This window comes from Ceratotherium simum, chromosome 16 (assembly GCF_057802395.1).
Source record: "Ceratotherium simum simum isolate JZ-2026a chromosome 16, ASM5780239v1, whole genome shotgun sequence".
In the NCBI taxonomy this organism is placed as follows: Eukaryota; Metazoa; Chordata; class Mammalia; order Perissodactyla; family Rhinocerotidae; genus Ceratotherium; species Ceratotherium simum.
The window spans coordinates 56,468,280-56,492,604 of NC_141915.1; the positions used below are offsets into that span (position 1 = coordinate 56,468,280).

Below are 24,325 nucleotides of genomic sequence, written 5' to 3' on the forward strand. Positions count from 1 at the left end.
CTAGTCAGCAATCTTGTGACAGCAACGGGAAGCAGCCTCCCCCATCCACCCTAGTGCCTGCCCACCCGCCTGCCCAAATGAGCTGGGGGCCCAGCTGCCAAGGGAACCGTGTTGAGAACACAAAACACCAGGAGCAAGGAGGCCCTGCCCGGAAAAACAACATCCTGGCTGCTAGGGCCAAAGCAGGGCTATGTGGGAGGGGCTATTTTTAGCTGGTGAGGCAGCCGGGGCAGGACTTGTATGGCCTTGCTGTCTGCCTGCATAACTCACCCATTGTCCCGCCTGACTTTGGGCCAATGCTGAGAGGCTTCTGTCTGCCCTGCCCTCTGAACGGGGCCCTCTCTGGGGTGCACCTGGGCCTCAGAGAACCCAGGAGGAGGGAGCTGGCCTGGAAACACACTCACTCTGTAGCCTCAGGAAGCAAGGCTTCCCCTTGAGAGCCGAACTCAGGCATCCCAGGCCAGGATGGGGTCCTGGTGCAGCAGGGGGCGCTGGGCCTTCCTGGGACAGGAGCAGAGGCTCTGTTGGTGTGCAGGGCCAGGGTCTCAAGCTGCACAGCTGTGTGTGGAGACGTGAGGCAGATTCCAGAGGAGGACATAGGTCCCTTTATTGTAGATGTTCTAGGCTCCAGCCACACCCTGCCTCGTCTCAGCCACATCCCTCATGGGCTGAGGTATATGTATGTGAAAGAAGCTCTAGGTCTCAAATTTTCCTGACCACGCCCAGGAGTCGTGTCCTGCTCTTGGGAGTGTGATGTTTGCATTTAATCCTGGGCACAAGCACCATAAGGCAGGTTCAGAACCAAGCTGTGGCATCAAGGATGAAAATAGCTGATGGGAAACAGGCCATCCAAAGCAAACACTTGGGCAGCCAGAATGACTGGGGGGCTGGACCCCTGCAGGAGAAGCCACCTCTAGCTGCCCCTGCCCAGAACCAGGGAGTAGGGGTGCCTCAAATGGCAGGCACCCCATTTCAGCCCCCTCCTCCTGGGCCAGGGCTCTCCCTCCCAACAGGAATCCTGGGACCAGGGGCTCTGTTCCCTTCTCCTGCCTTTCAAGACCAACTCTTGAAAGATGAGAAGTACCGGGAATTACTGGAGGGTGGAGAGAAGGAGAGCAAAGGGAGCCATTCGTTCGACAAATGTTTATTGAGCACCGATTACGTGCCACGTACTGTCCCAGGAACCTGGAAAAGGAGGGATTGGGGCAGCCTGGCTCCCTCCCAGCTGTGGCTCTCTCTCCCTCAAACAAGGCCTCCAGGGGGACAGGGTCGGAGGGGCACTTGAAGGGGTCTGGGGCGCCTCCTCCCTGAGAGGTGGAAGGCCAAGTGTATGGAAGGTGGAGGCTTCTAGAAACGAGAAGGCTGGGGGATGTGTGAGACTCCAGGGCTGGTGCCTTCCCCGGGGCAAGACAGGGGTGTAGAGAAGCAATCTTCCCAGGAGCTGAGACAGCTGCAGGGGCCCCATGCCCTCCTGCATCACCTCCTCTTCAGCACGGAGATGCAGGACTTCTTGAGGGGCCCAATCTGCAGATGAGCGTCCACACTTTCCAGGAAGAAGGCAGGCTTCAGCCTGCGTGTGAAGAGCCCTGCAAAGTGGCTGTCCAGGCGGCTCTGGAAGGGGTCAATGGGGGATGCCGGGGTGCCACTCCGGCGGGCCCGGGAAGCCTTCAGCCTCCGAAGAAGGCTCATCTTGCCATCCCGTACGGCATAGAAGGCCAGGGCTCGGTCAGCGTATTCCAGGCAGATCCCGACCGTGGGCGAGAAGGGGTGGGGCAGGGGCGCCTCCAGCCCATGGAACCAGATGGAGAAGCTGCGTCCATTCCACTGCAGGCAGCAGGAGTGGGCATTGCGGCCGAGCCGGCCCCGGTCATAGGGCTCTTGTGGGGAGAAGTCTTCGGCCATGACCCCCACGCTGACCCAACCCTCGATGATCTCCACTTCCCAGTAGTAGGTACCCCGGTCCAGGGCGCCCTCGCCCAGCACCTGCTCACAGTGGGTGAAGCGGGTGGGCGACTCAGGGTAGTTGATAGGACACAAGACCCTCTTTACACCTTTGGTCCCAAACAGCTGCAGGAACTTGTCTGCTGTGTCGCTGTCCAGGTCCACAATGTAGGCAACTGCTCCCACAAACGGGAGAGAGACAAAGGGCTCAGGGCCAGGCTCAGATGGGACAGCCCCTCCCTAGGTGCCCACCTCCGCAAACAGAGCCTCGCCCCTCCTCTGCAACCAACACGACTCAGCCCCACTGGAGAGCACCCCATGAGCAGACCTAGTTCACCCCACCAACGAGGGAGGGGAATCCAAGCCCTGGTGTGCCAGGGCCCAGCCCAGAAGCCTTGGGAGGGCCCAGTGAACAGAGGGGAGGCCCGAGGTATTTACTTACACTTGAGGAAGTAATCCCGGGGAGCCTCACTCTCCAGGTGGTTTGTGCTGTCAGGGTCCTGCGACTCGGCATCTGCAGCAGAAGAGGAGACAGTGGGCAGGGGGTCTCCCCAGCTGCCCATGGCTGGGCTGCTGTGCAAGGTGCCCCCCCTCTAAACCTGTGACCCCAATTCCTTCTCCCCCTCCTTCTTCTCAGCATTCCAAGCCACGTGGGGACAGGCACACGCCCAAATATGGCACCCTGTGTTCACATGCACACCTGGGCCTTGGGTTCTGCCCCCTGCTCCACTTGGCCCCTGGGCCTCAGCCCCTCTGGAGCTAGAGAGTGGGCTAGGAGAAGCCCCTCTGCCCCCTAGGCTGTGGCCAAAGGGGCTGACTGGTCATTACAGGGTGGTGGCTCTGGTCCCTGGCAGGATTTGTGTCCTACCCTGCACCAGGCACAGTTTCTATTCTCCACTCCTGAATGGGCACCAGGCCTGGGGGCCTGTGCGGGGAGACTGGGGAAGAGTGAGTCACTTCGGGGGGCACCCACCTTCCGTGCCCAGCTTCTGCAGCCCATCCTCGTCACTGCCCAGCCCCCGCAGCTGCTCCCACTGGCTGGTGCAGGCCACAGTCAGCACGTCTCTCACCGCCCGCACAGCTTGGGATGACTTGGTGAAGCTGAGCTCCTTTGGAGGACCGGGCCCAGGGCCGCACCCCTCCTCCAGGGCCAGCCTGAGTGCCAGGAGCTCCTGTGCCAGATAAATACCCATTAAGGCCCTGCTGGCCACAGCTCCTCCAGGCTGGGGTGAGACAGCTCTGCTGGGAGGCTGGCACAGCCCTGAAGGCCAGGCACCCACTGCCTTCTCTTCCCTCCACCTCCTGCCTACCCCGCCTTCTGTGCCCTCTCTGGCCCGAAAAGCTGCCCTCACCTGCAGGAAGCTGACCGAGTCGGCTTCAGGGACCTGACTGAGGTTGTGGCGGGCCCGGCTTAGCCTGCTGCGCTGTTCTTCCTGCCGCCGCAGGTCGCCCTGGGAGCGGCCCAGCATGAGGGCCTCCCCCTCCTCGATGAAGCCCAGCACCTCTGTTTGGAACCCTTGCAAGGTGGCTGCAGCCTCGGCAAACAGCCGGCTCACCCTGTCCCGCTCTGCCACGGCTGCACTCTGCATAGGACAACAGTGGGGCAGCAATGAAGGCAAAGAACTGCGCTGTGTTGGCCCTATCCTTCCCAGACCTCACCTTCCCACCCTGCCCTCTTGGAGAGACAGAGGGACCAGCCCAAGCTGCCCTGGATCTATGCCAGGCCAGAGGAGATGCTTGTGCTCAGCAGGGCCGGACAATGCCCTGAGCACAGGCTTCTTTGGAGTGGACAGTGCCACGATGAAAGCTCACACTGTCAGGAGCCTGCTGCAGGAGTGGACAGGGACCAGGGTAGCGTGGGGTCTGACCTTGATGAGGGCCACCGTGCGCCGGGACTGTGCAATGCCGGCGCCCAGCTCATCCATGCGGTCCTCCACAGCGCTCAGGACTTTGGGCTGCTCCGCCTGTGGATGACACCTTCCTGAGTATGGGGTCTGGAGAGGACACAGCCTTGCACTGGGGTCCCAGGCTTTACCAGAGGGAGGAGAGAAGTGACCCCAGCGTGGTATCTGTGCATAGGTGGGACTGGGAGTGGCCATGATGTCCCATAATATGCCAGAGGTGTCTCAAGCCCAGGCTGGTGCCATTTCCAAATGCCTAGGGAGAGCACAGGCTGGTTGGGGGTTGGGAGGCGGGGTTTTGTCTGCCTCCCTTCTCTGACCAGTAGGTAAGTACAAGGCCATCCATGGTCCTCAATGTTGCTCACATTTGTTTGAGAACTTCCTTCAGGGGAAGAGGCAGAGAATGAGAGAGAGTGAGGAGTGCTGCACAAGAGGGCATTCAGCTGTCCTGGGGATCCCTGTCCCCAAAGAGTCTGTGTCCCCAATCCAGGCCTGAGAAAAGGGAATTCCAGGCAAATCCCTTGGGTTTTATGAATCACTGCTCCAGCCAGGAGAGACGGAAAATCCCAAGGCCAGAGGCGCCAAGACCGGGCTGGAGGCCAAAGGAAACTGGGGGCGGAGGTAGCTGGACGGACTGCGCGCACATGCTCCCACCACCGGCCCCCGGAAGAGCTGGACAGAGCGGTCTGTGTGCTCGGCCTACCCTCTGCGGCACTCCTGTCGCCTGCCACACCCATCCAAACCCGCAGCCCCAGCCCAGGGCAAATCTGAGCTGAGCCCGACCCTGGCCGGGCGCATCAGCCGCGCTGCCAGAATCAGCCGCCTGGGACCCCGCCGGCCTAACCCGGCCCCCTCCTGCCTTAGTCCCCCCATCGGCCCCGCCCCGGCTTCAGGCTCCTGCCTTCACGGCCTTTACGCGTTCTCACTGGGTCCCTTCAGCCCCCATTCCCATCTCGAGCGGAATGTCCCACAGCGAGCGGATGACACTGTCACGGCTGGAAGGGACAGCAAAGATCCTCACGTTACAGGAGGAAATTAAGACCCAACCCTGGAAGGATGAGGGTGAGAGGGGCAGTCCACGGCCCTCGGCCGGCTCGCGCGGCCCGTCACCCGCCCTGGCCCGCCCGCGGTGCCCGCACCCCACCTCCTGGAGCGCGCGCTCCTGCTCCAGCGGCACCAGCTCGTGGCCCCGGTGCTCCTGGGCGGCGCAGGCCTCGCACAGGCACACGCGCTCCGCGCGGCAGTAGCGCTCCAGCGGCCGCAGGTGGCGCGGGCACAGGCTCTCCTCCAGCCGGCGCAGCGGCGGCACCAGGCGGTGTCCGCGCAGCGCAGGGCTGCGCTCGTGTGGGCCCAGGTGCGCAGGGCAGAAGGAGGCGAGGCAGGAGAGGCAGGAGAGCGCGGCGGGCAGGGCGGCGCCCTCGGGGCACGCGTCGCAGCGCACCGGCTCTTCGCCCGCCGGCCACGGCTCGGGCGCGCAGGGAGCCGACGGCTCCGGGGTGCTGGGCGGCGCACTGGGCGCCGCGGGCTCGGGGGCCGGGGCACGGCCCGAGCCTGGGCCCGAGCCCTGGCGGAGCTGCAGCAGCTCGGACAGCGTGTGGTTCTTGCGGAGCTGCAGGCCGTCGGGGAAGGGCTCCTGGCACAGCGGGCAGCGGGCCGCGCCTCCGGGCCCGCCGGCGCCACCCGGGCCGCGGTGCGGCCAGAGCGCGCCCAGGCAGGCGAGGCAGAAGTTGTGGCCGCAGGGCAGCGTCACCGGCTCCCGGAGCGGCTCCAGGCAGATGGGGCAGCTGAAGGGCCCGCTGCCGTCCATAGCTCCGTGGCCTCCGGGCCACCGCCTGTTCTGCTGCCGCCTGGGAGGGACCCGGACCGTTCGCGCCGTGGCGCCACCCCCTGGGACGGAGGCCAAGGGTTCGGCCCACTTCTGTCCCGGGCTCGGACCGCCCCCCAGCGCCACAGGCCCGCCCGCCGGTCCCCAAACACCCGGCCCCAGCCCAGACAGCGCAGGGCGGCCTCTGGGCCCCGCCGGACTCCGAGGGGCTCCTGGGCGATCGCCCCTCCTGGGCCCGGCGGCCCGTGAGGTCTGAGGGGAGAGCGTTGCCGAAAGGGCTGTGAGCGAGAGGGCGGAGGGCAGAGAATGCTGGGGACACACTGGAAGGAAGCTGGGAAGGGATTCACCCCTCCATTATCCCTCTATCCTCCCCCACGCCATGGCCAGGCCACCCCACTGTCACCCAGTAGCTTCGCGCTCCAGACCCTCTGTGGCACTGTTAGCAAAGTTCCTGGGCTGCTGACTGCAGAGAAAAATAACTGCTGATGTGCTCATGTTTTTGCCCCTTAGCGACTCTGTTTACCCCCGGCGGGGAACTTGGGCTTCTCTAACCCTGAAATGGGAAGTTGATGTAATCCTTCAAGTCCTTGTCTGAGGAATTGAGTTTGGGTCCATGGACACTCCTGAGCACCTGCGGTGTGGGTGGCGTGAGGGGTGGGGGCTCCCCAGGTGAAGGCACTTGTTAAGACTCATCTAATTATGCACTTAAAATGGTGCATTGTATTCTATGTAAGATATACCTCGATAATGTTAAGTTTAAAACAAACAGCAACAAAATAACTAAAGCAGCCTTGGATTATAACCCAAAGTATAAAATAAACATCCCTGAGTCCCTGCTGATATAAATAAATGACTGGATAAATAAATAAGTGAGAGAGAAGAGGCAAATTTCCCATTCAGAAAAATTCCAAATAATTTTTGTAGATACTCCATGGTGGAGCGTAACTTCCCACTCCTTCAGGGTGGGCTGTGCATAGTAACTTTCTTCCAAAGGGAGAAAAAGAGTAACTGTACAGTGGAGAAACCTGACAAACACTACCTCAACCAGGTGATCAGGGTCAACATCAACAGGGATAAGTCATGTTGATAGTAAGCACCCTTGATATGATGTGGTCCTCCTCCCTCAAAACCCATAACTGCAGTCTAATCATGATTAAAACATCAGACAAATCCCACTTGAGGAACAGTCTAGAAAACCTCTGACCTGTCGAGGTCATCAAAAACAGGGCAAGTCTGAGAAACTGTCACAGCCCAGAGAAGCCTAAGGAGACACGAAAACTAAATGTAATGTGTACCCTGGATGGGCTCCTGAATGAGAAAAAGGACATTAGGGAAAAAGTAAGGAATTTGAATACATTATGGAATATAGTGGATAAGAATGTATCAGTATTGGCTCTTTGTGACAAATGTGCCATAGACAAGTAAGATGTTAATGAAAGGGGAAATTGGGGGTGAGGTACATGGGAACTCTGAATTATCTTTGCAACTTTTCTGTAAATTTGTAAGTATTCTAAAATTAAAAGTTCATTTAAAAATATAGAATAATTGAGGCAATCCTTCCCACCCCCAGGCCTGCAGACCTCCTGCTGGTGAGGGCCAAAGCCGGCAGAATAAAGGGGTGAGGAGGGGCCATCCACCTAGAAGTGGGGCTTAACCTTTCTCAAGTGCCAGGGCCCCTCCCCAAGCCTGGTGCAGCCTACAGATCCCTTTTCAAAGTAAGGCTTTTAAGTGTACAAAACAAAATACATGGGATTCCATGGAAACCAATTACATTGAAATACAGGTACAAAATATTAAGAAAACAAATTTGTGATAAAGTTATATATGTTTCTTTAACACAAATAACAAGATCTGATGGAGATCTAATAATTACTGTATTTTTGAAATAGTGATGAACATAAACAACGTTTCAGGTTCTCTGTCACCACTGTAATGTGCTAGGAAAATATCTAATTTCTAGTGGTGACAAGTCACAGGTATTGCTAATACCACTGTGGTGTGTTTTCTCCATTCATAATAGCAAGAAACACTAAATTTCAGTTAGAGAATAGTGAAAATAAAGAGAATTTCCCCCCAAGACCCCAAGTTAAGAATGTCTAATTTAGAAAGATGCTATGCAGAGCCCCCTGACGTCTTTCCTGGAAGGAGGGAAGAAAACTAAGACCTATTAAATGTTAAAAGAGAGGTGCGATCCACTCCTGGGGGATTCAAGGGAAGGAGCAGTGAATCATGGAGGCCCAAGTGGTGGAAGTGGCATTTGAGCTGGGCTTTCACTAGTCCTGCTAGGACTCAGGCGTGCAGAAACTAGGGTGGGAAAAGATCTTCCGGGCAGAGGAGTAGCAGAGGGAACCGGCCCGGGTGTGGCCAGTTTGGCAGGAAGACTGGTAATGAGTTCCATACGTTGGTTTCCACAAGGAGCACTTGATCATGACCGTCCCTTGTTTGCCAAGACCCAGGAACAGTTTGGAGGCTCAGGCATCTGCACTGATCCTGCTCCGAGGCTTGGCAGCCAGGCTGCCTGGGCTTGCTGAGACCACAGCCCCGCCTGGTTCTGGAAGGGAGGAGGGTGCCACTCGGGTTGGGGGCTGCTCAGAGACGAGTTCCAGCTGGCCCCCTGCTCCCCACCCCACAGCCTGTTGGGGAAGAGCTGCTCCCCCAGGAAAGCGCGGAGATGTTATTTGTCAGGGTGGAGGCATTTTTATATTTTATTTCCATTATCGTAGTTTTAAAGTTGCTCAATATATTAATTCTTTTTGAAATAAATTGGCTCTTAAGGGGCAAGGGTAACTGGCACTTCTGAGGTCTGTAGGGGCATGTTCCTGCCTGCATCTCACTCTGCCCTTGCAAGGACTGTGGCGTGGGATGAGAAGTGGAATTCTGACAGGTTACATATCTTGCTGGAGGTCACATAACTAGTCCTGCGGAGGAGGCAGAATTTCAACCCAGAAGGTGCAATCTGAAAATAATCCTAAACCTCATATATGACCCTGTCTGGCTGCAGTATTGCTTAAAAAAAAAAAAAAAAAAGTCAAACAAAAGCAAAAACAAACAGGCACAAGCAGCCCAGCAAACAAGAGTAATTAGCAAGCCACTCCAGCTTTGCTTGCATCTCTGAAAGAAATTGAAATGGTGGGCCGGCCCTGTGGCTTAGCGGTTAAGTGCGCGCGCTCCACTACTGGTGGCCGGGGTTTGGATCCCGGGCGCGCACCAACGCACCACTTCTCCGGCCATGCTGAGGCCGCGTCCCACGTACAGCAACTAGAAGGATGTGCAACTATGACACACAGCTATCTACTGGGGCTTTGGGGGAAAAATAAATAAATAAAATAAAAAAAAAAACAAAAAAGAAATTGAAATGGAGTCCAAGCCATGTCCCAAGGTAGCACTTTTTCTTTACGCTTTTGGTGTATCTTTAAAAATCTGATTTGTATTTATTTCAAAATAATGTCTTTAGAGTATTTAAAAAGTAAACAATTTAATGAGGTGTATAATAACAAAAACTGGCAGCCCTGTGTCCCACCCACTCCAAATTCTTGCTCCCAGGGACAACCGGTTTCAACTCTTTTAACTGTTTTCCGTAGCGTTTACCTCCACATCGCTAAAGCACGTGCTTACAAGCCTTGAACACCTGTGTGGATGTTTGTGCCCATGTTTCGTGTTTCTGGAGATGTAGATTCTTCACTTCTCTGTTGAACTCCCTGTTGCTGGGATCCCAGGTCTTCCTTTCTCTTCATTGCTTTACTTCTTTATTTCTGAAAAGTGCGTGCTCTGGGAGCTTTCTGAGAATGGATGCGGAAGTGTCTGCAAGTGCCTTTGTTCAGGCTTCTTCCTTGATTGACAGTTCAGCTGGGCATGGAATTCTAGAATGGAAATCCTCTCCCCTCAGAGTCTCACAGGCACGGCTCCATTATCTTCTAGCTTCCAGTCTCATACTACTCGACTCCCCATTCCCTAGCGTCACCATGCTGCTCCCTTCCTGCCTGGAGAACAGCAGCCTCTATTCTCTCTACTCCTCACCTCTCTGGTGACCAACTCCCTCCAACTCCACTGGCCCCAAAGGCACCAAAGGCCCGTCTTTTAGAATCACTCCCACCCTCCCCTGCCCTTGTTCTGTCTGTGTGCCCATCCTCCTGACGCTGCCTCACAGAAGCCCAGAAACTGTGTGGAGCGGGGCAGAAATGCTGGAAACACCCATAGGCTAATCACGTGTTCCCTTTCCAAATGTTACACCCCAAAGTCTATCCTTCTTTTCCCCTCTGTATCAATGCATTTTTTCTGGAGAGGAGATGGAGTGTTCTGTGAGAATCAGGTAGACTGAGTGAATTTAATTTGAAGTAGCTTCTGAGAGATTTGCAAATGCTTGCCCCTGCACCCACTTGAGAAGCACTGCTCCATAGCACACTCTGTAAAAGATGGCAGCAGCCTCTCGTCATACGTAAATAAAGGTTAACAGTCACAACACAGACCACTCCCACAGAACAATATGGAAAGGACTAACAACCTGATAAAAAGGTAAATTCACAGAATAAATGACCCAAAACATTTCCCACCACGGAAGCAGAGAGGAGGCCATTCTTCCTTTCTCTGCCCTTTGAGATTGTGGGCTCAGCCAGTTGGACATGGGCGTGGGGCTGCGGCTGGGGTAAGTGGGGATGGTAAGAATCCGTATGCCGGCGTAGCCAGCAACGAGGCCACCTGGCCAGCCCAATCCTGCTTCTTGCCCTGCTGGTCCTTTCAGCTCCTGCTGTTAACCCAGCTGTTCAGCAAGGTCCCGACCGCCTCCTGTCACTCTGTCGGGCTGCCCAGTGTTAGAAACCCCTTCCCACGTTTGGGGAACTCCTCACCTTGGGAATACTTTTTTTTTTTATTTTGGTGAGGAAGATTGGCCCTCAGCTCACATCTGTTGCCAGTCCTCCTCTTTTTGCTTGAGGAAGATTGTCCCTGAGCTAACATCTGTGCCCATCTTCCTCTATTTTGTATATGGGATGCTGCCACAGAATGGCTTGATGAGTGGTGTGTAGGTCTGAGCCTGGGATCCGAACCTGTGAACCCGAGGCTGCTGAAGTGGAGCGCGTGAACCCAACCACTATGCCACTGGGCTGGCCCTGCACCTTGGAAATCTTACTGGAAGCTCTTGGCCTAGGCTGCACCAGTCAGAGGCCTGGCCCTGCCCTTGGACAAAGAGCCACACAGCTGAGGAGTAAGGTCATAGGATGCAGTTTGCAACCGCGGCTGCAGCCGGGGCCAGGTTACAATGTGGGAGAGAGATATATTTTTTACAAATATAAAAATACTTTGTGTGTTTTGGAGTATGTGTTTCTGCATGTACTATCCTTTAAAAAAGTTTTATTGTGAAATATTTAGAGTATATAAAGCATACATGCAGGGTAAAAAGTTGTGAACACCCTCATAACCACCACCCAGATCAAGTAGAACATTTCAAGTAACAAAATTACAGCTACCCTATGACCCAACAACCCCACTTCCAGAAACGCAGGCAAAACACACGTCCAGGGATCTTCAGGGAAGCATGTTCTTAACAGCAAAAACCAAAACAAGAAGAGCGAGCGCTGTGCTGGCACCTCCACCCACCACTGCACTGAATCCCCAACCCCCGGGTAGGGGTGACAGCCGAGGATCCCCGCGCGAACTCGGCCTGACTCAAGGTTGCCTCATTTGGGTCTTTTGTATAAAAATAAAATCTTCAAGCGCTCATTGTTTTTCTCTTGAGTAATTCCACTTGACGTAATTTAGTCTATGTACATAGCCATAAATATGGCCAAACTTTCTGCTCAAAAATATCCATCTCGGCAATATTTTTATAGCCCAAAATAAAACAATTTGAATGTCCAATAATGGGTAAATAAATTCTGACAGTCATCAAAATGACTGTTTATATTGTAATCATTCAGGGAAAAATTTTAATAATGTGAAATATGCTTACGTTAAATTAAAAAATGCAGAAAACACAATTGTTTATAGAATGCAATCACAAGGATGTACAAAATAAAAGAGATTAAACCAGACCAAAATGTTAAGAAAAGAAAGGAGAGAGAGAGAAAGAGGGAGGAGGTAAAAATCGCTTTTCTCTAGATTTTCTCTAGGAATTGTCTGTGCTTCGCCTCCCCACACGCTGATGCTCCTTTGGTCTACACTGTCTCCCCGGGAGGTACACCGGGCTTCATACGTGTATTATTTTGTCTGTCTGCACATGCTCTTCTGCAGGACCAGGAGTCTATGGGTGCTACACTAGCTTCCGAGGGCCAGCAGTGCCTAGAAATGGGCTCTGCTTGGGGCAGGGGCCACCCATTTTACTAGGAAGGGTTCCTAGTCCTCGTCACCTTCAAAGAGGCTGGAAAAGCAAACTACAGCATGGGGGCTCTCCCTCACCTCTCTCTCCAAGTGGCTCAGCCTGGTCCTGAGTCGGTCTTCCAGCCAACAACTAGTCCCATTATAGCTGTGGCCTCAGGTCCCCAGGCCAGGGGCTGGGGCAGCTCTTGGGCACACAGGCACAGTGGCACCTGTTTCGGGCCCAGAGCTCCATCCTGTGCCTTCTTCAGCTGAGCCCCGAGGCCTCTTCCTAGAGCCCTGGAGGGAGCTTGGCTTCAGGCCGATGACACAAGGTTAGGGTCCTACCCTCCAAGAGCCAGAAGACTGGGTAGAGGGGTCGGGTGAAGACGGCATGGAAGGTGTGCAGGGGCTGGGCTTCGGGCTCCAGGCTGTAGAAGGTGAGGCAGCCAGAGGCCAGGTCCAAATCCATTCCCAGGAGCTTTCCCGACACTCCTGGGAGGCGCTGGGCCTCCCCGTTATGCCAGGCCTGGGCGCCATCCTCCTGAATGCAAAGCCCCCAGGAGCTGGGCCCACGGCCAATGTTGTCTGTGTGGCGCCCCAGCTTGCGCCGCATCAGTTCTGGGTAGGCGATGCCCAGTGTCACTGAGTGGTTAGATGTGCGCACCTCCCAGTAGTGCCGTCCAGCCTGGAAGCTCTGGGCACACTGCACCTGCCAGAGCTCGAAGCTGCCTGGCCCAGCCGGGCCCCGGGCCTTGCGACGGTGCTTCACCTGCTGGTCCTGCTGAGACAGGTAGAGGTAGCAGTTGGCGCTGTGGGGATCGAAGGTCAGATTGCGATAATCTGTCGGGGAGAAATGGATCAAAGGTGAGCAGGCAGGGTGCCTGTGCACATCCACCATCCTGTCCCCAGAGACAAGAGACAGCAGCGGAAGCTCCACTGACGAGCGAACGCTAAACATCTGCTAGGCAGACTGCAAGCTGAGCGAGCGCTGGACTTCATCACAGCAACCAATCCTTGCTGCAACCTCTGAGGTGGAACCTTCCATTAGCCTCAGATGAGAAAACAGGTTCAGAAAGGTCACCTAACTTTGTAGTAAGTGGAAGAATCGTGACTGATCCCAGGTTTGGGTGCTCAGGATCTCCTTAAACACTCGACTGGCACTATGTGTAAGAGGTGTGCATCCTGCAACAGGTATGCAGGGGGTGAGGCCAGACTCAGGGAAGGGCATGGAACAGACATCCTGGACGGGACAGTCCCACAGCTTGTGACCCCCCACGTACTCACACGTGCACACAAACATGCACACACACAGCGCACATACAGTGCACACGCATGCACAATGCACTCACACGTACATGCACACACCAGTGCACACACACATGGGCTGGGCCTCCTTACTCTGCCAGAGTTTCCTCCTCAGTGGACAAACCGGGCTCGGGACTGCTGCCAGGGGGCCTGGGGCCTCTGGAGGACAAAGCAGTGTTATGGGGGGGATGGCGAGGGGAGCTCATGGGAAGCCAGGCCTGACTCCACTTCCACCCACCACAGGAGAGAGAGCTGGGCCCAGAGGGGTAGGGAGACATCTGGGGTCAGCCTTACCCACGTGGCCCAAGTCAGCAGCCTCAACTGGTGCCCTGAAGTGGCCCCCGTCGTCCAGGAGGAGGCCACTCAGCTGGCTCAGCAACTCCTTCAGGCCCCCCAGCTGCTGATCTTCATCCCACTGTGGAGGAGTCAGTGGCCCAAGAGGCCCCAGGGGCACCAGGAGCTGTGATTCCTGAGCCCCAGAGACAGCCGCAGTAAGCGTGGGCACAAGGGAGCAGCACACTGGGCCCCCAACCTGCCGCCCTGAGGCCTGGTACCTGGAAGAAGGTCCTGTCATCCAACTGCTCCAGGAGGTCCCGGATCCTGCAGTCATAGCGAGCCAGGGCCTCCAGGTGGCCCTGCAGTTGCTGCTCCCCGTCCAGGGCCTGTGCCAGCGCCTGTGTCTTGGCCACCTTGATGTCCCTCAGTGCTACAGCCCGCCGCATCTCCAGGGCTTGCAGCAGGCAGCTGAACTTGCCAGAGACCACAGAGGCTAGTGTGCAGGCCGATCTCTGGGTGGGCACAGAAGAAGCCTAGGGTGGCCAGGGCCAGGGTTGCCCACTGGGCTGAGGGGTGGGGATGTGGGGAGGCAGGGTCCCTGGAACCTCATCCCCCTGCTCAGCCCCTCACTCCCTGCTGCCAGGAGGCATATTCAAGGTAGCTTGGACCTACTGCCCAGTGTCCCAGGGACCAGCTGGTGGCTGCCTGAAGGACAGAGCACAAGGACATAGTGGAATGGAACAGACAGGCCTTGTACCTCGATCTGGCTGCTTCGCTGCTGCAGCTCCTGTAGCTGGCTCTCAGCCTGGGTGGCCTGCTGCTGGGTGACCTCCAGCATGGCTCTTAACTGGGCCTGTGGTGCCCACCAGGGGAGAAATGACAAGAAGGGGCCGGGATTGGCTGTGAAGTCCCCCTCAGTCAATCAACAAACACCTGCAGCTGGGCATCCCCCTCCTCATGCTACCCCTAGAGAGGCTGACCAGCGGGTGAGCACACAGAGCACCAGCCTTGGTATGAGCCCCAGGAGGATTGAGTTGGAGTCCCAGGGAGGCCTAGACCAAGCCCCTTCCCCACCTGGAGCAGGGCGGTGCAAGGGCGGAGCAGGAGCCTTGAGCTGAAGACCTGACTTCCAGTCTCTCTTGCATGCTGAGCAACCTGGGGCAGAACAGCCACCCTCTCTGGGCTATAAGCCCAAATCCCCCACTACCCCCAGCCAATAAATGGGAGCAATACCTCTGGCTTCGGCGGCCTTGTGGGGAAGGTGAGACGGCCCGGAACACCAAAGCAATTTGACAAGTGGGCAGTGCAGTGTGTGTATAAGGTGGGTTCTTCCAAATGCATGGCCAGTCCTCAGCCCCAGCTTTGGGCTTGAGGGGAAGAGGGCAGCCCTATTTGGCTGTGACCCCTCCGGTCCCCTTGAGGATCACAGGAGCAGGACAAACCACTGCTGCTTGCCCACCCGCTAGGACTTGGTTCCCTGCACCTGTCTTGATGCTCCTCCCAGCAACACTTTGAGGTAAGGTCCCTTATGTCCCCACTTCACAGATGAGAAAACGGGTCAGACAAGTTGATAATTTGGCCAAAGTCATCCGCTGTTTCTAAGCCCAATGCTGTGACTTTGTCCAGGCCCCACTGCCTTCAAGTTGCAAGATGTGCTGAGTAGAGGAAGTGAGAGGGCTGACTTCTCCCCAAGGACGTGCATCTGTCCCCTCAAATCCCTTTAGCAAAATTCCAGCTCCTCCAGCCCACGTGCCGTCCGGTTGTACCGCCTGTGCTCCCTCCCCCTTGTTGCTGTCCTTACTGGCCTCCACTGCAGACTTTCATGCTTGGTGCATAGGCCTGGGTGCTGGAAGCGGGAACATCTCCTTCTCACTCTCTGTGACTTGAGCAGTCACAGGGGTTTTACCCTCCAACACTCTGGCTCTCGGCTCCTTGACCACCTCACCTGCAGAGCCCTTTCCTTCACTCCATCTCAGCCACTCACTCCTGTGACCTCACTCTGGGCCTGTCACCAGCTCTGGAATCTCTATTCCAAGCGTGTTTTCTGACCACCACCTCCTTTTATCTGGAATATAAACATCCCAAAGCCACCTCCTGCTTAAGCTGCCCGCCCCTGCCCGGGCGCACAGACAGAGCAGGGCGGGATACCCCGGTGTGTCACCTCGCGCTCCCGGCGCTCGGCGTCCAGCAGCACTCGCTCGTGGAGGCGACACTCCCGCACGGTGCACGCACTGCACACGCAGCGGCCCTCGGTGCGGCAGAAGAGCTCGAGCGGCCGCCCGTGCCGGGGGCAGCGCGCACCAGGGTCCGGGGCTGGTCGGGGTCCGGGGCCGGGTCCAGAGTCCGAGGCGGGGCTGGGGTCGGGGGCGGGCCCGGGGCGCACCACCTCGAGCACGCTGCTGAGCGCCACGTTGCGGCGCAGCTGGGCGCAGTCGGGGAAGGGCTCCCGGCACTCTGGGCATGCTTTGTCGCGGCGGCCCCACCAGTCCCGGATGCAGGCCCCGCAGAAGTTGTGGCCGCAGGGCAGCGTCACTGGGTCCTGGTAGAGCCCCAGGCAGATGGCGCAGGTCAGCTTGTCCTCCAGCAGCTGAGCGGCCATGGCGGCGGCGGGCGGCGGGCGGGCCGGGCCGCGCTGGGGAAGGGCAGCCGCGAGCCCCACCGGGCGGCCAGGGTGGGTGTGGCGGGGAGGTGCGAGGACCCGCCTATGGAGACTAACGTGACACCCCTCCTTCCATGACCCCCGGAGCAGCTGCCACTCCCAGCGCCTTCCGGCTCCGCCCCTGCCTAGGCCTGGCTTCTCTACGTGCCCCGCCTCCCCACCCCGAGGCTCTGAGCCACCCCAGCCTGGGAGTTGGGGTCCAGCTCTCTCCTGCTGTCCAGACCCACCCTGAGAACTCCATCCCGCTTCCCTACACTCTTCATGTGCAGGGGATCCGGCCCCAGCTTCTAGAGGCAAGAGCCTCGGGAACCTGATCCCGTCCCCTGGCCACCACCTTCTGGGCCCCTCATCTGAATATATAATAAAAGCAGCAGCATGTACTTCCCAGGGGTTTTGGCGGTCAAATGAGACAGTGCCTGTGAGAATACCCGGCAGTAAAAGCCCAGGGCACACAGCTAGTGCTCAGTAAATGCTCTCCTGACCCGAGGTGCTCTGCTACACTTTTTCTGGAGCTGAGTTTCAGGCATTTGCCAGATTGGGGTGTCTCCCTTCTTTAGGCTACACCTAATTTTCATTCTTTTAAAATAAACAGTGAGGGGGCCAGCGCCGTGGCTTAGCGGTTAAGTGCGTGCGCTCCGCTACTGGCGGCCCGGGGTTCAGACCCCGGCCGCATACCAACGCACTGCTTCTCCAGCCATGCTGAGGCCGCGTCCCACATACAGCAACTAGAAGGATGTGCAGCTATGACATACAACTATCTACTGGGGCTTTGGGGAAAAAAAACGAGGAGGATTGGCAATAGATGTTAGCTCAGAGGTGGTCTTCCTTAGCAAAAAGAGGAGGATTAGCATGGATGTTAGATCAGGGCTGATCTTCCTCACACACACAAGAAATAATAATAATAAAAAAATAAACAGTGAGGGCCGGCCCACAGCTCAGCGGTTAAGTGGGCGCGTTCCGCTACTGGCGGCCCACATTCGGATCCCAGACGCGCACTGACACACCGCTTCTCTGGCCACGCTGAGGCCGCATCCCACATACAGCAACTAGAAAGATGTGCCACTATGACATACAACTATGTACTGGGGCTTTGGGGGGGGTAAAAAAAAGAGGAGGAGGATTGGCAATAGATGTTAGCTCAGAGGTGGTCTTCCTCAGCAAAAAGAGGAGGATTAGCATGGATGTTAGCTCAGGGCTGATCTTCCTCACACACACAAAAAGTAATAATAAAATAAAGTAAAATAAACAGTGAAGGGCCAGCCCGTGGCATAGCAGTTAAGTGTGTGCGCTCCACTGCTGGCGGCCGGGTTGGGACCCAGGGCGCGCACCGAGGCACCGCTTGTCAGGCCACGCTGTGGCAACATCCCATATAAAGTGGAGGAAGATGGGCACGGATGTTAGCCCAGGGCCAGTTTTCCTCAGCAAAAAGAGGAGGATTGGCATGGATGTTAGCTCAGGGCTAATCTTCCTCACAAAAAAATAAATAAAAAAATAAAGGAAACAGTGAGGTGGAAATTTCTGGTCACCAAGAGAGACCAGTTAACAGACAGAGACCAGTTAACAGATAGTGGTTTTTTCATACATTCCTTTAATGGAAACCCAATGCAATCTTCAACTGCACCTGGAATCCCCTCTCAGTGTCAGCCCTCTAATGGGGAGAGTTCCTTGTTTGCAGGTCTAAGCTGTTCTGGAACCTCACTTTTCAGAGAGGCGGTTCCCCTGCAGCTGAGCAAGGCAGAGGGGTGCTGACTGCTGACCCACCTGCCCTGGGGCAGTGTGCTGGGCCAGGGCAACTAGGAGAAGGGTTAACTCTTTCTTTCTAACCGATCTGGCCTGACTTTGAGGCAGCGTGCCCTCTCACTGCCATGCAGCAAGCATAATGTCTTCTGGGAAGTTTCTCTTCCTGCGCACAGATCTCCTCTTGACTGGCTAGTAGGTAGTCTTTTCCTTTAGAGAGGGGAAATAAATACCCTGACCATCCACTAAGGGCACAGGGGCTTTCTGGGCCCCGAGCAGGGGGTGTGCCCACAGGTATCTGGAGACCTGCAATCATCCGGCCTCACAGGCCTCCTCATCCAAAGCATCCTGGCCCAAGGCGAGGAGCCTCCACTATGCTGTGAACACCACGCAAAGGGCCAGTGATCAGGGCTGGCAAGTCTCTGTGAAGAAAGAGGCCTGTAGGAGCAGCCAAAGGCCCACCGCCTGCTTTTCTTCTGTACCTGTCTTCAGCCGCTGGATCACAAGGACCCTGACACCCTCTGAAGGCAGAGGTGAGGGGTCACCTCTTGGGCTGGGAGGCAGCCCTTTCCCCACCCATGAAGCAATACAACTCCACCAGGGGGTGCTCTGGCTGCTCCTGGAACACAGACCCAGACCAGCTACAGCAGAATCATTTTTATTCACATCTCCCACACCCACCGCCACCCCCTGAGAGCCCTCTTCCCTCCTAAGCCTTGGGCCTGCTGGGAGGGCTGCAGAAGGGCTGCCTCAGGCAGTGCCTAGAACCCCACAGCTTGGTCCCGTGAAGCTGTGTCTTTATTGCTCCTGCTGGCAGAGCCTGACAGGGTGGCCTGAGAGGCCCAGCCACTCTGAGGTGTGTGGCACTGTGGCCACTCAGTAGATGCCATAGGTAGGTTCATGACTGTCTCTGTACCGGTCCAGGTAGCGCAGGGGCTGCCGGTGGGGAAAGCGCTTCTGCTCGGGGTGGTAAGGAGGTGGCCACACAAACTCAAACACAGGCTCCCGCATGTCTGCAGGAAGAGTGAGGGGGTGCAGGTGTGGGCTGCTGCCAGCCTGAGCCCCTCTTCCTTGTCTCCTAGGCTGGGCCCAGGATGGGACTACCCAGCCAGCTCACCCGAGGAGCAACATGCCTCCCGGTGCCCCTCCCCTGACAAGCACTTGTTCCTGGCAGGTCAGAAGAGGTCTGTGAGCTCAGACCAGCTGTCCTCTCCTCCAACCCACTCTGCCCTTACCCAGAAGCTGGTGGAAGACCTGGGTGACCGAGTCATCCCAGTGGCACTGGAAGAAGGCTAGGCCAGCTGGAGTCATGGCTTCCTGGTGTTTCTTGTAGAAATCAAAAGTGTGGAAGGTCCGCTGGGCAAGCTGGTAGCTATAAGAAGATGGGGAGCACTTTTGAGTGGGGAGGAGGGCACCAGAGCCTCACACCCTACCTCCAGCCCAACAGGCAATCCTGAGAAGCCTCTTAGGGTCTGCCCAGCACAACTACCCTTCTGCCTGTCTCAAAGCCTATGTTAAGAAAAAGCAGAACTGAGCAAGATCGACTGTTTCTGGGAAGCTGGCCTGAGGCCCTGGGGGGGATGTGTGTGTGGGGTGTAGATTAGATTACCAGGGTGAGGGCCGGGTGTCCCCGGAGAAGTCAATCGGCTTGTCCTGCTTGAAGAGTAGGAAGGCAAAGCGGTGGAAGCCGGAGCCTCGAGCAGGGAAGGGGGGCAGGTAGGGACATGTCTCCTGTCCTTCAGCCACCCTGTTGCCCGGGATGTTGGTTCTGGTGGGAGGAAAAGTATCCATTAATTTCCACCTGAGGGAGGTGACAGCAGGAGCATCCCCACCCACTCCCTGGAGACTGATAACAACTCCCTGGGGGACAGACCCTAGACTGATCTGTGTCGTACAATCAAGTAGGAGGTAAGCTCTGTGAACCTCGGACAGACGGTAAACCTGTGAAGGGAGCAGGAGGGGCTCAGAGGCTGAGGACAAGCGTCCCAGAGACTCTCAGGATGATAACAAGGTTGAGCACCCTGGGGACCTGGTGGGGCTGCCACAGCCATCCAGGCTGGAAACCACGCCACCTTTGGGCTGCTTCTCTTTCCATTTCCTGAAGGCTCTGGGGTTTGTCGAGGAGTGTTTGCCCAGCCCGGCACCGGGATGGCCACTGTACCTGCCCCAGGGACAACTCCCCAGAGGGTCCTGCTGCACAGGTTGGTAACTGCAGTTGAATAAATATGACAGAAACCAGCCTCCCAGTCACTGGCCCCGATCACCCAGAAGGCCCAAAGCTGGGGTCACCTGCCTGACCTTTGCCCCCTGGCCTGGTGCTCAGAGCCAACGGCCACTGAGAAAACAAAAGGCAGCCCAGCCTGGGCAGGTCACAGCTGCCAGAGGCCTCTCATGGTCTTTTTTCCATTTGATTGTCACAGAGCCCCTCAGGGTGGCTAAGGCATGTGGTAGCATCATCATAGTTTTACAGGTGGGGAAATGAGTTCAGGGAGACCAAGAGGCCTGTGCGAGCGACCAAGGCCCACTGCCTGCTTTTTTTCTTCTATACCTGTCTTCAGCCACTGGATCACAGGGCCCCTGACATAGGGCCTCAGGAGGCAGAAGTAAGGGGCCACCTCCTGGGGTGAGAGGTTAATCCAAAGTCCCATGGTTAATCCTCGGTGGAGCCAAAACTGAAATTCAGATGCAGCTCTTTCTGGGATGCTGGGGCCTCCTTGCATGCCTCTGACCCACTCCCCGCCCAGGTACTCACACCAGCCAGTGGAGGTACTCGGCATCCGGCTCCAGCAGGTGTCCATCTGCACACAAACAGACCCCACTGACTGCGGGCCCCTCTCACCCGCTTCCTTGGAAGCAGCTGGGACTGGAGCTCTCTACCCGGCCCCTCCCCCAGCGCCCCAGGACCCTAGCTCATGGGAGGTGAGGGAGGCAGGAGGCCCCATGAGCCGGAGACACCTACCCAAGTTGGTGAGCAGCAGTGTCCACATGGAGCCCTCATCTGCCTCATAGGTCACCTCTGGGGCCTGGGCAGCCTGATAGGCAGAGAATGGGGGAGCTGTCATGTCACCAGGGACAGACAAGCTGTTGTAAACAGACCTTCTTTCTGGAGGGCAGGAGCCTGAGGGAGCCTTGGAGAAGGGAGAGCCCACTTTGATCGAAATGCCTTTGGCAGCCCCTCACAAGGAGATCAGCAAAGAGAGGCTTAAAGAAGGAAGCCTGCAGGGTTGCCCATCTGGAGATCTGAACCACAAGAAGGCCTACGTGTCAATGGACAGGGGCTTGGAAGGCACTCTCAAGACAGCAGGCCAGTCACAGAAGTACACCAAGATGGAGCTTCTTTTTCTTTCGTTTTATAGTCTTTTCTTTGTAATTACTATGGTGGTGTTTGCCAGGAAGTCAAAAAGAGGAGACAGAGAACAACAAAACTGCAGCTCAGCCTGCATAGATGCCATGCCTGTGCCCTTAACCACCATAAAAACTGCCTCTACAAATGCTTTCAAAAAGGAGTTGTGTGTGGCTGTGTGGTAGGATGTGTCTGTGCACAGGGGGCAGGGAGGGGCACAAGCCAGCAGTTACCTCAGTTGGAGTGACCTCATTGCCGTGGTACACAGGCATCAAGTCGTCCTCACCCACGGCATAAGCCACGTGCAGGGGGACTCGGGGCACGAAGGTGGCACCATGAAACAGGTCTCGATAGAGGCCGTAGTATTCGGCCAAACGCTGCTTGTGGTAGGGGCCAGAGGTCCTCTCCCATTCGGCCCGCACAGCCTCCAGTGGGATGCTCGCTGGAAAGGAATGATGCCAGTTGGGATGCAGGGTTGGGGCAGTGACTTACAGGGGCCCTCTCCCCTGGGAGGGCTTACCTGTGCGGAGGCGGGCGGCCCGCTCCTCCTCCACGCTGGCCCGCAGCTCCCGGAGGACCCGTTTCCGCTCCAGCAGCTGTTGGGTCCGGCAGACCTTGGGTGGGGGCAGCCCAATGTCAATCTTGTCTTTGGGATCTGGGGAGGGAAGATGTGTTGGAGAAAGTGGGATCAAGTCTCAGTTAAGCCACCTGTGCCTACCTAGTCCTCTCACTCGCCCAAGCTCTGCTGCTAAAGCTTACCCTTTAATTCACAAAACTAAAACATACCGTGCAGTCTGCTCCACAGACCTGGACAGGGTCCAGTAGCTAAGCAAACTGAATACAACTTGAGATTGCATTTTCTGATCCCCAAACCAGGGCACACTGTCAGTCTAGGTCACGGGAAACTGAGGTAGATCGTCATCCCAATTATAGTTGGGATCACCTTCAAGCCTGTCACACCTTCACAAAATTAATAGCTGAAGCTAGAAGGACATAAAGAAGCACTTCTCACACTTTAATGGACAAACCATACAAGTTACCTGGGAAGTATGTTAAAATTCAAGATTCTAAATCACCACACATCAGAGCGGAGCCTGAGACTCTGCATTCCTAACAAGCTCCTAGGTAATGCCCATGCTGCTGGTCCCGGAACACACTTTGAGTAGCAAGGCCCTAAAACACTTGCAATCCAACACCTTTTCTCACTTACATTAGACAGTAACAAGTAACATGCATTGAACCCTCATCAGGGATAGCATTTTTCTAAGAATTCCAATGGACTGTATCTTTTAAACCTCACAGCAATTTTGTGACACAGACACAATTATTTTATTTTACACTTAAGGAAACTGAAGCTAGGAGAAGTCACTCCAAAGAGGCTGACTTGGGTTTAAATCAGGCTATGTAGATTCCATATTCCATATCTGTGCCCTGAACCACCATAAAAATTGCCTCCGGAAATGCTTTCCAAAAGGATGCACTCAGTAAGTGTGAGTTGCTCAAGGGCACGGTCCCTGAGTCACCTTGCCCAGGGCTTTCAAAATTCATTCAGCAAAGTATTGCACACCTATGTGCCAGGCACCGTGTGGGTGCAAGGATCCAATGGTGGTCAAAACAGGCAGATCCCTGTCCTTAGGAAGCTCACAATCTGGGAGGGAGGCAGCGAAAAGAAAGTCAGGATACAGTGTGGCCAGGGCTACATACAGAGTATTTTAGGAGCACAGAGGGGCGTTCTAACCCGGAATCGGGGGTGGGGGGCGGTCAGGAAAACATTTTAGGAGTAGAAATAACTAACGTGGAACTCTAATAGTGAGGGAAGAAACTGTTCCAAGCAGGGGGACCAAAAGGTGTGAAAAAACCCGAGGAGACTAAACCGCCAACAGTGCATACGGGGAGGCAGGCAGGCCCCTTCCCCCAGTGCTCGAGGAGGACGCCGGTGGGGCCCCGCGAGTCCCAACACCGGTGCCCACAGCCCCTGCTCCGGTCGCCCCGCACCTGACTCCTCCCCGAAATGCTCCCGGTAGGTCCGCCACCAGTGCGGGGCTCGCGCCTCCTGCTCCGCCCGGCGCCGGTAGCGGTCGAAGCTGCGGTACTTCTCCAGCCGCTCCAGGTTGCTCACATCGATGTCCTCGTTGGGCATCGGCCCCAGAGGGGCGGTCCGGCGGCTCAGGGTGCCTGCGGGCAGAGAGCGGGACATCAGAAACAGAGGCCGGGGGCGGGCGCTGGCTGGAGCCCCAGGGTTCGGGCTATATGGGGACCTCCAAGAGCTCCCCAACCCCAGACCCCTCACCCGAGGTGCTGAAGCACCGCCACCTCCGACCTCCGTACACCGCGGCTCGCCACCAGGGCGCCGCCATCTTTCCTTAGGTCAGCGCCGCCGCTTCCGCTCCTAGGACCCAGCAGAGGTGGCCGTAGCAGCGCCTGAGCGCACCGCGGAGGTCCCGCCCCCGTCTGACCCCGCCCTGCCACCTAGGAGCCACGCCTCCGCCCAGGCCACAGACTCCTCCTTCCCGGAAGCCCCGAGTCTTTTCCTCCCGGCCGGAAGCGGCTTCGGGCTCTGGGCGGGAGGTTCCGGAAGGGCCCGTTGGACGGCGGGCCGGAGCTGTGAGCGGTCCGGGTCCCTATCCGCGGCCAGCCACCAGGGGGCGGCACAGACCGGGAGCGGTCGGCCGGGCCGGGCAGCCCCGACTGGCGGATGCTGCTCTCGGAGAACTCACCCAACCCCTGAGGGCGGCATCCTGAGCCCCCCAGGGGTGCAGCAGCACAGGTGGGGGAGGGGGTGCGAGCACGGATTCTGGAATCAGGCTGCTTGGGTTCAAATTCCAGACTGTGACCTTCCTGTCGCCCTTACAGTCTCCTCATTTTGAAAAAAAGCATGTAATAATAGTGCTGACCTCATAGGGTTGTTAGAAGGATTAAATGAATGAACATAATAAAGCACTTACTGTGGTATATGTGTTAGCTTTTGATCACCTCCAGTTTACCATTATCCACGCAGCAGCATAAGCGACTGGTTAAGACAGTGTCTCTGTCTAAACCCTTCCAAG

At 56.5% G+C, this 24,325-nt stretch overlaps 3 protein-coding genes across 7 annotated transcripts; all 3 read right to left on the minus strand.

The window, feature by feature from the left end:
• Positions 1 to 1,132: 1,132 nt before the first annotated feature.
• Positions 1,133 to 5,707, minus strand: TRIM47 (tripartite motif containing 47). Its single transcript, XM_004432774.3, has 6 exons — positions 4,987 to 5,707; positions 3,810 to 3,905; positions 3,294 to 3,524; positions 2,915 to 3,113; positions 2,384 to 2,455; positions 1,133 to 2,117 (listed from the first exon to the last, which is right to left on the minus strand). The coding sequence occupies exons 1-6, from the start codon at positions 5,647 to 5,649 to the stop codon at positions 1,477 to 1,479; spliced, it is 1,902 nt and encodes a 633-aa protein (XP_004432831.1). The 5' UTR covers positions 5,650 to 5,707; the 3' UTR covers positions 1,133 to 1,476.
• A 5,289-nt stretch (positions 5,708 to 10,996) lies between these two features.
• Positions 10,997 to 16,330, minus strand: TRIM65 (tripartite motif containing 65). Of its 4 annotated transcripts, none has more exons than XM_004432933.3 (6): positions 15,701 to 16,269; positions 14,297 to 14,392; positions 13,818 to 14,051; positions 13,558 to 13,732; positions 13,357 to 13,422; positions 10,997 to 12,798 (listed from the first exon to the last, which is right to left on the minus strand). In XM_004432933.3, exons 1-6 carry the CDS (start codon positions 16,136 to 16,138, stop codon positions 12,248 to 12,250), a joined length of 1,560 nt encoding a protein of 519 aa, XP_004432990.1. In that variant the 5' UTR covers positions 16,139 to 16,269; the 3' UTR covers positions 10,997 to 12,247. The 4 variants fall into 4 exon arrangements, with proteins under 4 accessions (XP_004432990.1, XP_087297751.1, XP_087297752.1 ...); XM_087441627.1 differs by lacking the exon at positions 10,997 to 12,798 and adding an exon at positions 12,806 to 13,140 and having other exon boundaries at positions 15,701 to 16,330; XM_087441625.1 differs by lacking the exon at positions 13,357 to 13,422 and having other exon boundaries at positions 15,701 to 16,287.
• Positions 16,331 to 18,577: 2,247 nt separating this feature from the next.
• MRPL38 (mitochondrial ribosomal protein L38) lies at positions 18,578 to 23,683 on the minus strand. 2 transcript variants are annotated; one of them, XM_004432775.3, is made up of 9 exons: positions 23,569 to 23,683; positions 23,274 to 23,453; positions 21,799 to 21,933; positions 21,512 to 21,720; positions 20,895 to 20,967; positions 20,688 to 20,733; positions 19,545 to 19,703; positions 19,171 to 19,307; positions 18,578 to 18,948 (listed from the first exon to the last, which is right to left on the minus strand). In XM_004432775.3, the coding sequence occupies exons 1-9, from the start codon at positions 23,633 to 23,635 to the stop codon at positions 18,812 to 18,814; spliced, it is 1,143 nt and encodes a 380-aa protein (XP_004432832.1). In that variant the 5' UTR covers positions 23,636 to 23,683; the 3' UTR covers positions 18,578 to 18,811. The 2 variants fall into 2 exon arrangements, with proteins under 2 accessions (XP_004432832.1, XP_087297754.1); XM_087441628.1 differs by having other exon boundaries at positions 20,895 to 21,063.
• Positions 23,684 to 24,325: the final 642 nt, after the last annotated feature.

Excerpts from the sequence above, each read along its gene's own strand:
- MRPL38 (XM_087441628.1), bottom strand. The coding sequence starts at position 23,635 with ATGGCGGCGCCCTGGTGGCGAGCCGCGGTGTACGGAGGTCGGAGGTGG. Across the intron at positions 23,454-23,568 it reads GCGGTGCTTCAGCACCTCGG|GCACCCTGAGCCGCCGGACC; the intron begins GTGAGGGGTCTG and ends CTCTGCCCGCAG. Across the intron at positions 19,308-19,544 it reads GACACCCGGCCCTCACCCTG|CTACCAGCTTGCCCAGCGGA; the intron begins GTAATCTAATCT and ends ATCTTCTTATAG.
- TRIM47 (XM_004432774.3), bottom strand. The coding sequence starts at position 5,649 with ATGGACGGCAGCGGGCCCTTCAGCTGCCCCATCTGCCTGGAGCCGCTC. Across the intron at positions 2,456-2,914 it reads GCAGAAGCTGGGCACGGAAG|ATGCCGAGTCGCAGGACCCT; the intron begins GTGGGTGCCCCC and ends CTTCTGCTGCAG. Across the intron at positions 2,118-2,383 it reads CCGGGATTACTTCCTCAAGT|TTGCCTACATTGTGGACCTG; the intron begins GTAAGTAAATAC and ends TTGTGGGAGCAG.
- TRIM65 (XM_004432933.3), bottom strand. The coding sequence starts at position 16,138 with ATGGCCGCTCAGCTGCTGGAGGACAAGCTGACCTGCGCCATCTGCCTG. Across the intron at positions 14,393-15,700 it reads CCGAGCGCCGGGAGCGCGAG|GCCCAGTTAAGAGCCATGCT; the intron begins GTGACACACCGG and ends TGGGCACCACAG. Across the intron at positions 13,423-13,557 it reads TGCTGACTTGGGCCACGTGG|AGGCCCCAGGCCCCCTGGCA; the intron begins GTAAGGCTGACC and ends TTTGTCCTCCAG.